General features: G+C 42.0%; 1 protein-coding gene across 1 annotated transcript; it reads left to right on the top strand.

Moving 5' to 3' along the window:
* The first annotated feature begins 2348 nt into the window (after positions 1 to 2348).
* Positions 2349 to 9665, top strand: LOC120319675 (cathelicidin-related peptide Oh-Cath-like). Its single transcript, XM_039368756.1, has 4 exons — positions 2349 to 2655; positions 4419 to 4526; positions 6915 to 7001; positions 9270 to 9665. Exons 1-4 carry the CDS (start codon positions 2485 to 2487, stop codon positions 9369 to 9371), a joined length of 468 nt encoding a protein of 155 aa, XP_039224690.1. The 5' UTR covers positions 2349 to 2484; the 3' UTR covers positions 9372 to 9665.
* The last annotated feature ends 679 nt before the right edge of the window (positions 9666 to 10344 follow it).

Raw genomic sequence — 10344 nt, 5'->3', positions numbered from 1 at the left:
TCTTAAAGCATGGCTGGCCTGTGGATTCTGAGAGTTGAAGTCCACCCCTCTTAAAGCATGCTGGCTGGGGGATTCTGGGAGTTGAAGTCCTCCCCTCTTAAAACATGCTAGCTGGGGAATTCTGGGAGTTAAAGTCCTTCCCTCTTAAATTATTCTGGCTGGTGAATTCTGGGAGCTGCAGTCCACCCCTCTTAAAGCATGCTGGCTGGGGGATTCTGGGAATTGAAATCCACCCCTCTTAAAGCATTGCGGCTGGGGGATTCTGGGAGTTGAAGTCCACCTGTTTTAAAGGATGATTTTCTCAGATGCAACCAGGAAGTGAAGTCCTGAGATAAATATGGAAGAATAATGAAATAAAACTTTGAAAACTGGAAAGAATCATCAGAAACCCCTGGGTTTGAAAATTGATAAAAAAGAGAGAAATTTAATTGCTCCACCAATTATTTTCACCTTCCCTGCTTTAAACTCTTGACCTCTATCCAAGGGTGTCCTTGGTCCACATTCCTAGATAAGATCAATAAATAAAATTATAGGATTTTGACTTTCTTTATATCAGCATCTCCCACCAAAGGAAAGCAAAGCATTTCAAACCGTCCATGGCTGATTTCTGAGGTAAAATATAAGCAAATTTTCCCTTCCCAGGTCAGCAAACCTCTTCTTGGATCGATGGATCCCTTCCTTGATTACCTTCATACAGGTCGGCCTGGACTTACGACCACAAGGGTGCCCCAAATGTCCATCGTTAAGCGAGAGTTGTCCTAGAGTCCGACCTTTCTAGCCACAGTTATTAAGTGAATCGCCACTGTTGTTAAGTGGGCAGCACGGTCGCTAAGTGACACCTAGCTTGTCAGAAAGTCTTCTTTTGAAGGAGAGACTGGACAGCCGTTTGTCTGAAATGGTGTAGGCAGGGTTTCCTGCCTGAACAGGGGGTTGGACTAGATGACGTCGGAGGTCCCTTCCAACTTTATTATTATTATTATTATTATTATTATTATTATTATTATTATTATTACTATTACTATTATTACTATCACTATTATTATTATTGCTGTTACTATTGCTATTATTACTATTACCATTATTATTATTACTATTATTACTAATATCATTACTATTACTATTATTATTACTACTATTACTACTATTATTATTACTATTATTACTATTGCTATTATTACTATTATTACTAATATTATTACTATTACTACAATTACTATTACTATTATTACTATTACTATTATTACTATTACTATTACTGATAGAATGATAGATAGATAGATAGATAGATAGATAGATAGATAGATAGATAGATAGATATTAGACAGATGATATAGATAGGTAGGTAGGTAGGTAGGTAGGTAGGTAGGTAGGTAGGTAGGTAGGTAGATAGATAGATAGATAGATAGATAGATAGATAGATAGATAGATAGATAGATAGATAGATAGATAGATACGTGGATAGATTTGAGAGAGAAAAATGATAGATGATAGAGATATTACAGACATATAGATGATAGAAAGACAGAGATAGAGATATTAGAGACATATAGATGAGATAGATAGATATATAGATAGATAGATAGATAGATAGAGAGAGAGAGAGAGAGACAGACAGACAGATAGATAGGTACGTGGATAGATTTGAGAGAGAGAAAGAGGAATGATAGATGATAAATAGAGATATTAGAGACATATAGATGAGATAGATAGATAGATAGGGATAGACAGACAGAGATAGAGATATTAGCGACATATAGATGGGAGAGATAGATAGATAAATAGATAGAGACAGACAGATAGGTAGGTAGGTAGGTAGGTAGGTACGTGGATAGATTTGAGAGAGAGAGAGAGAGAAATGATAGATGATAGATAGACAGATATAGATATTAGAGACATATAGATGAGATAGATACATAGATAGATAGAGATAGATAGATAGATGATAGATAGATAGATACAGACAGATAGATAGGTACGTAGATAGATTTGAGAGAGAGAGAGAGAGAGAGAGAGAGAGATTAGATGGACAGACAGACAGAAAGCAAAGAGAAGACAACAAAATAAAAAAACAACAAAATCCATAAGTCTGATCTAAACCCTTCCAGTTCAATTTCTTCCAACTCATGGGCTGACTTGGCTGACCTCCCTTTCTGGGGTCCCCCCCCAAAAAGAGACACCCCCCATCGTCCCTCCGGTCCCTCCACCCCCAGTGACCCCTCTTCAGCCCCCCCCCCCAGGGTCCCTTGCGCAAGAGGGATGTCGACAGGGCTTCTCCAACGGCCTCCTCCCCTCTTGCGTCGGTTGGACCCCAAACCCCCATTTCCTGGGCTGGGAGGGTTGGGGGGGGCATGGGGGGAAGCCACCTGCTGGGCCCCCCCCACCCGAGGGAGGAGGGAGGGGCCATAAATAGGGCAGCCCCGAGTGGCGTCTCCAGGCTGGGCCAGCGAGACTCAGTTTCCCCTTCGGAGAAGCCGGCTGAGGAAGATGATCCCCACTTGGGCGGCTCTGCTGGTCCTGGGCTTGGCTACCGCAGCCCCCCAGACGCGGGTCCTGACCCAGCAGCAGGCCCTGGCCTCGGCCGTCGCCCTCTACAACCAGCAGAGACCCTCGGAGTGGGCCTTCCGCCTGCTGGAGGCCGAGCCCCAGGCGGACTGGGTGAGCCTGGGGGGGGGGGCTGGGGGGGTCTTGGCCCCCAGGGGGAGGGGGGCTTCTGCTCCCCCCCCAGCCGTCGGGTTTCCCCTGCCCTGGGGGGGCCTTTGCGGCCTTCTGATCCTTCCCTTCCCTTCCACTCTGTTTTTTTCTTTTTCTTTTCCTTTCTTTTCCCTTCCTCTTTCTCTTTCTCCTTTCCTCTTCCCCTCTGTTTGTTTTTCCCTTCCCTTCCCTTTCCTTTCTTCCCTTTCCCTTCTCCTCTTCTTTTTTCCTTTCCTTCCCTTCCTTTTCTCTTTCTCCTTTCCTTCCCTTCCCTTCCCCTGTTTGTTTTTCCCTTTTCTTTCCTTCTCCTTCCCCTCTGTTCTTTTTTCCTTTCCTTTTCCTTTCTCTTCTTTCTCTTTTTCTGTCTCCTTTCCTCTTCTCTTCTTATTCCTTCCTTCCTTCCCTTTCCCTTTCCCTTTCCTTGTCTCCTTTTTCCCCTTTCCCTTCCCTTCTTTCCTTTTTCTCTTTCTCCTTGCCTTTCCACTTCCCTTCTCTTCTTTTTCCTTCCTTCCTTTCCTTCCCTTTCGCTTTCCTCTTCTTCCCTTCCTCCACCTTTCCTTTCCCTTCTTCTTTTTCTCTTTCTCCTTTCCTTTCTCTTTCCCTTCTTCTTTTTCTCTCTCCTTTCCTTTCTCTTTCCGTTCTTCTTTTTCTTTCTCCTTTCCTTTCTCTTTCCCTTCTTCTTTTTCTCTTTCTCCTTTCCTTTCTCTTTCCCTTCTCTTCGTATTCCTTCCTTCCATTATTCTTCCTTCCTTCCCTTTCCCTTTTCTTTTTCCTTTCCTTTCCCTTTCCTTCTCTTCCCTTCTCTTCTCCTTTCCTTTTCCTGCCCTTCTTTCTCTCTTTCTCTTTCTCTTTCTCCTTTCCTTCCCCTTCCCTTCTTTTCCTTCCTTCCTTCCCTTTCCCTTTTTCCCTTCTCTTCCCTTCTCCTTTTCCTGCCCTTCTTTCTCTCTTTCTCATTCGCTTTCTCCTTCCTTTCCCACTTCCCTTCCCTCTTCTTTCCTTCCCTTCTTCTTTTTCTCTTTCCCCTTTCCTTTCCCCTTCCCTTCTTTTCCTTCCTTCCTTCCCTTTCCCTTTTCCCCCTTCTCTTCCCTTCTCTTCTCCTTTCCTTTTCCTGCCCTTCTTTCTCTCTTTCTCCTTTCCTTCCCACTTCCCTTCCCTTCTACTTTCCTTTCCTTTCCCTTCTTCTTTTCCTCTTTCCCCTTCCCTTCTTTTCCTTCCTTCCTTCCCTTTCCCTTTTTCCCTTCCCTTCTCTTCTCCTTTCCTTTTCCTTCCCTTCTTTCTTTCTCTCTTTCTCATTCGCTTTCTCCTTCCCTTCCCGCTTCCCTTCCCTTCTCTTTCTTTCCCTTCCCTTCTACTTTCCTTTCCTTTCCCTTCTTCTTTTCCTCTTTCCCCTTTCCTTCCCTTCTTTTCCTTCCCGTTCCCTTTTCTCTTTTTCCTTCCCTTCCCACTTCCCTTCCCTTCTCCTTCTTTCCCTTCCTTGGAAAGTGGGTTTGTTTGTTGTTTTTTTTTTTTTTTGTTTGTTTGTTTTGCGTTGCCCGCAGCCACTAGGGATCGTTTGCCCTGGCCAACCCACTTTGGGCTGAGAAAGCTGGCTTGTTGGGAGGAAGGAATGAAGGTTTAAACTCCCGGCTGGAGCCTCCATGGAGCCTTTGTCAGATGGGGGACATTTCCCAGGAGGGGGGGTGTTGAATGTTGTCTCTTCTTCCCTTTCCCCCCTCCGCTTCCCGCAGGACCCGACCAGCCCAAGCCCGCAGGGGCTGAAGTTCTCCATCAAGGAGACGGTGTGTCCCTCCTCGCAGACCCACAACCTGACCCAGTGCGACTACAAGGAAGACGGGGTGAGCTTCCCCCTCCCACCCTGGCCTTTCCCCACGGCTGGCTGGGCTTCCTCGGGGTTGGGGGGGGGGCGTCCTGGGCCCTGCAAGGTTAGAAGGGTGTGTGTGTGGGGGGGGGGTCTCCAGCTGGACCCCTCTGGGGTTCCTGTCTGTGATCCGCCTGCAAATTTCACTCCAGTTTTGCTCACCACCACGTCAAACAAGATGTTGGGACTCCGGAAAGAGTGCAGAGAAGAGCATCTAGCTATCATTTCTCTCTCTCTCTCTCTCTCTGGTATATATCTCTATTGTTCTCTCTATCTATGTATCTCTCTGTCTGCTTGTCTGCCTCTCTATCTATGCATCCATCCATCCATCCATATCTATCTATCTATCATTTCTCTCTCTCTCTTTCTCTCTTGTATATATCTCTATTGCTCTCTCTCGCTCTCTCTATGTATCTCTATCTATCTATTTCTATCTAACTATCTGTGTCTGTCTATCTATCCATCCACATCTATCATTTCTCTCTCTCTCTCATATATATTGCTATTGCTCTCTCTCGCTCTATGTCTCTCTCTATTTCTATCTACTATCTCTGTCTCTGTCTGTCTGTCTATCTATCCATCCACATCTATCTATAATTTCTCTCTCTCTCTCTCTCTCTCTCTCTCTCTCTAGCTCTCTCTATGATATATATCACTATTGCTCTCTCTCTCTCTAACTCTCTCTATCATGATCTCTATAGCTCCCTATCTCTATCTATCGTTATCTAACTCTATCTATGTCTCTCACTTTCTATCTATTCATCCATCCACATCCATCTATCATTTCTCTCTTTCTTTCTAGCTCTCTATGGTATATATCTCTATTGCTCTCTCTCACTCTATCTATCTATGTATCTCTATCTATTTCTATCTAACTATCTATGTCTCTGTCTGTCTATCTATCCATCCACATCTATTATCTCTTTCTCTCTCTTTCTCTCTCTCTCTCTCTCGTATATATCTCTATTGCTCTCTCTCGCTCTCTCTATCTATGTATCTCTATCTATTTCTATATAAATATCTATGTCTCTGTCTGTCTATCCATCCACATCTATTCTCTCTCTCTCTCTCTCTCTCTTTCTCTCTCTCGTATATATCTCTATTGCTCTCTCTCGCTCTCTCTATCTATGTATCTCTATCTATTTCTATATAAATATCTATGTTTCTGTCTGTCTATCCATCCACATCTATTCTCTCTCTCTCTCTCTCTCTCTTTCTCTCTCTCTCGTATATATCTCTATTGCTCTCTCTCGCTATCTATGTATCTCTATCTATCTATTTCTATCTAACTATTTCTATGTCTCTGTCTGTCTATCTATCCATCCACATGTATCTATCATTTCTCTCTCTCTACTCTTTCTATGGTATATATCTCTATAGCTCCCTATCTTAATCTATTTCTATATGTCTCTCAATTTCAATCTATTCACCCATCCACATCTATCTATCATTTCTCTCTCTTTCTCTAGCTCTCTCTATGGTATCTCTCTCTCTCTCTCTCTCTCTCTCTCTCTCTCTCTCTCTCTCTCTCTCTCGTATATCTCTATAGCTCCCTATCTCTATCTATCTATGTCTCTCACTTTCTATCTATTCATCCATCCACATCTATCATTTCTCTCTCTCTCTCTCTCTCTCTCTCTCTCTCTCTCTCTGCCTATCCGTCCATCCATTCACATCTATATCATTTCTCTCTCTGTGTGTCTCTAGCTCTCTCTATGGTATATATCTCTACTGCTCTTGCTCTCTCTCTCTAACTATCTATGTCTATCTGTCTGTTTGTCTGTATCTATCTGTCTGTCTGTCTTTCCATCCATCCATCTCTCTCTGTCTCTCTCTTCTATCTCTTTATCTCTCTCTCGCTCCCTCTATTTATCTATCGATCATCTGTCTGTCTGTCTCTCTGTCTGTCTATCTATTCTCTCCCTCTCCCTCTCTCTCTCTCTCTGTCTCCTTTGTCTGCGTTGGTTTTTCCAGGAGAACAATAGTTCTAATGCTTCCTTCCTCCACTGGGGCTGGACTAGATGATCTCCATTTTATCCTCTGGACTTTCCGTTCTATGAGGCTTGGGCTTGTAGTTCTCCACCTCAGCCATTTTGAGAGGCCTGGACCTCAACTCCCAGGATTCCCATCAGAGGCTGGGGGGGGGGGAGTCCCAGCACGCAGGCAGGGGGATTCTGGGAAGGGAAGCGAGAGCAGGGCACACCCCCCACAGGGGAGGAACTGGGATTTCTTGAGGGGGCCACAGTAACTATTTTTTTTGGTCACCGGAGAGGGACTCTCTGTCTCTGTGTGTGTGTGTGTGTGTGTGTGTGTGTTGGTGAAACGAAATCTTTGTGTGTTCCCCTCTTGTGATTCTCTTGAGCAGCTGGATCAAGATTGCTCCGCCATCTACTCGACACAACAAGAACAATCGCCCATTGTGAGCGTCCAGTGTGAGGACATGGACCGAGAGGTAATTTTGGTGACCGCCTGCGTTCCTTTCTTTTCAATTCAGGAAGGGAGTCCCAGGGAGTCCCCGACTTACGACGGTTCGTTGAGCGACCGTTCAAACTTGCGGGACGTCGGACACTTTGTCACAGTTGTGATGGTTGCGGCATCCCTGGGGTTTCGTCATGAAAACTCAGGGGCTCGGCCACTGACTCGTCTTTATGATGGTCGCTGTGTCCCCGGGGTCAGGTTAACAACCGGGCTACGAATTGAACAACCGCAGTGACTCACTTAACTAAGGTGGGAAGGAAAGGTGTAAAATGAGGCAAAACTCCCTTAACGTACGTCTCGCTTTACGACAGGAATTTTGGGCTCAACTGTGGTCGTAAGTCGAGGACTGCCTGTATATAATATAATATATAGCATAGCATAGAATGGTATAGCGTAGTACAGTATAATAATATGACATGACATAACATAGTATAACCATGACATTACATGGCATGGCATGATATAACATAAGATAATATAGTATAATGTAACAACGTAACACAACAATACAGTACAACATAACATAGCACAACACAACACAATACAACATAACATTAGTATAATATATAGTATAACATAACATAGTATAGTATAATGTAACATAACGTAAGACAACAATATAGTACAACATAACAGCACAACACAACACAATACAACATAACATAACAGTATAGTATAACATAACAACAATATAGTATAACATAACATAGTATAGCATAACATTAGTATAACATAACATAGTATAACATAACATAACAGTATAGTATAACATAACAATATAGTACAACATAACATAATGTAACTTTAGTATAGTATATAACATAACATAGTATAGTATAATGTAACATAACGCAACACAACAATATAGTACAACATAACAGCACAACACAACATAACATAACAGTATAGTATCATAACAACAATATAGTATAACATAGTATAACATAACATTAGTATAACATAACATAATATAACATAACATAGTATAACATAACATAATAGTATAATGTAACATAATATAACATAACAGAACAGTATAGTATAACATAACATAACATAACATAACAATATAGAATAATATAACAGTATAGTATAAATAACAATATAGTACAACATAACACAACATAACATAACATAACTTTAGTATAGTATATAACATAACATAGTATAGTATAATGTAATAACATAACATAACATAACGAAGTATAACATAACATAATAGTATAACAACATCATAACAATATAGTATAATATAACGTAACAGTATAATATAACATAACAATATAGCACAACATAACAAAATACAACACAACATAACAACGTAACAACTTTAGTATAGTATATAACATAACAGTATAGTATAATGTAATAACGTAACATAACATAACATAATATAGTATAGTATAACGTAACAACATAACATAACATAGTATAACATAACATTAGTATAACATAACTATGTAAGTATGTCAGTCTGACGGGGTTTAGATTAGTCTTTTTTAAAGGTGAACACTTGAATATGGGAGGACTTCAACTCCCAGAATCCCCCAGCCCCATGCTTTCAGACAATTGGACTTCAGTTCCCAGAATTCCCCAGCCAGCATTCTTCTTAAGTTTACTCATCTTAAAGTGGCCACATTTTTTTTTAAAAAAACCCCTCATTCTACAGCAGGGATTCCCAAGCTTAAAGAGGCATGGACTTACTTCAACTCCCAGAATTCCCCAGCCAGCATGGATTCTGGGAGTTGAAGTCCACCCCTCTTAAAGAGACCAAGGTTAAAGAAAAACAAAACCACTGGTTTAGATCAGAGGTCTTCCAACTTGGCCCTTTTATGACTGGTGGACTTCAACTCCCAGAATTCTGGGAGTTGAAGTCCACCAGTCATAAAAGGGCCATGTTTGAAGACCTCCTGGTCTGGATCCAAAAAATGGCCGACTGAGGAATTCTGGGAGTTGAAGTCCACCCGTCATAAAAGGGCCAAGCGTGAAGACCCCCTGGTCTAGAGACACGATCTGTGGTTGCGTACTGTACAGTCCAGTTTCCCTAAATTGGCCACTGACAGACACGTGGTCTTCAATTCCCAGAATTCCTCCATCCTCGTGGCTGGCTGGGGAATTCTGGGAGCTGCAGTCCACCCGTCTCAAAATGGCCGCCTGAGGGAAACTTCAGCTCGGCAGAGATTTGAAGAGAGGGCCTGAATGCAATTCACCTGGTTGATCTCACGGAATCTTTTTGATTTAGCTGAACCGGATCACCCGAAGTCGCTGGAGGAGGTTCGCGAGGGGAGCCGGTCGTTTCTTGAGGCGACATGGACCATCCTTGGCCTTCGCCGTCATCGGATAAAAATACAGACCGAAAAGTCCTTCCCGCTCCTGAGAGATCTGACAGCTTCGCTCTTGAAGACTTCGCTTGCGTCTTAAAAATTACACGGCTGATTTTTTTTTTTTTACCTATCCTTTTGATACCTTGCATAATAAAATGTCCTTTGGACCAAAGCAATTAAAAACATCTGGGTTCTTTTTTCCCCCCTCCCTCTGGAGTGAAGTGCTTTTGATGGTAAAGGTGAGAAAGAAAGAAAGAAAGAAAGAAAGAAAGAAAGAAAGAAAGAAAGAAAGAAAGAAAGAAAGAAAGAAAGAAAGAAAGAAAAAAGGGGAAAGAGGGAGAGGGAAAAAGGGAAAGGGAAAAGGGAGAGAGAAAGAAAGAAAAAGTAGGAAAGAAAGAAAAAGAAAGAAAGAGAAAGAAAGAAAAAGAAAAAAGGGGAAAGGGGAGAGGGGAAAAGGGAAAGGGAAAAGGGAGAGAGAAAGAAAGAAAAAGGGGGAAAGAAAGAAAGAAAGGAAGGAAGGAAGGAAGGAAGGAAGGAAGGAAAGAAAGAGAAAGAAAGAAAGAGAGAGAAAAAAGGAAGGAAGGAGAAAAATGCAGAAAGAAGAATTAAAAAGAAATGCAACTAACTTCCAATTTTCGCCCCAAATAGAAAGCAAGAAATTGAGAGAGGGAGGGAAAGAACGGGAGAGAGAAAAGGAAGGAAGGAAAGAAGGAAGAAAGGAAATGGAAAGAAAGAGGGAGAGAAAGAAAGGAGGAAAGAGAAAAAAAGAAAAAAGAAAGTTTGAGAATGAAAGGGAAAGAAAGGGAGAGAGAAAGAAGGAAGAAAGATAGAAAAAGAAAGAAAGGAAGGAAGGGATGAAGGAAGGAAAGGAAAGGAAGGAGAAAAATGCAGAAAGAAAAATTAAAAAGAAATGCAACTAACTTCCAATTTTCACCCCAAATAGAAAGCAAGAAATTGAGAGAGGGAGGGAAAGAAAGGGAGAGAGAAAAGGAA

The sequence above is a fragment of the Crotalus tigris genome, unplaced genomic scaffold (genome assembly GCF_016545835.1).
Source record: "Crotalus tigris isolate CLP2741 ecotype Arizona unplaced genomic scaffold, ASM1654583v1 scf7180000020932.1150333, whole genome shotgun sequence".
NCBI classification, from domain to species: domain Eukaryota; kingdom Metazoa; phylum Chordata; class Lepidosauria; order Squamata; family Viperidae; genus Crotalus; species Crotalus tigris.
The sequence above is the reverse complement of the archived record's forward strand: the minus strand, read 5'-3'. Positions and strand labels throughout refer to the sequence as shown.

Coding starts and splice junctions, on each gene's coding strand:
- LOC120319675 (XM_039368756.1), top strand. CDS start 2,485: ATGATCCCCACTTGGGCGGCTCTGCTGGTCCTGGGCTTGGCTACCGCA. Junction 2,656..4,418: donor CCGAGCCCCAGGCGGACTGG/GTGAGCCTGGGG, acceptor CGCTTCCCGCAG/GACCCGACCAGCCCAAGCCC. Junction 4,527..6,914: donor GCGACTACAAGGAAGACGGG/GTGAGCTTCCCC, acceptor TCTCTTGAGCAG/CTGGATCAAGATTGCTCCGC.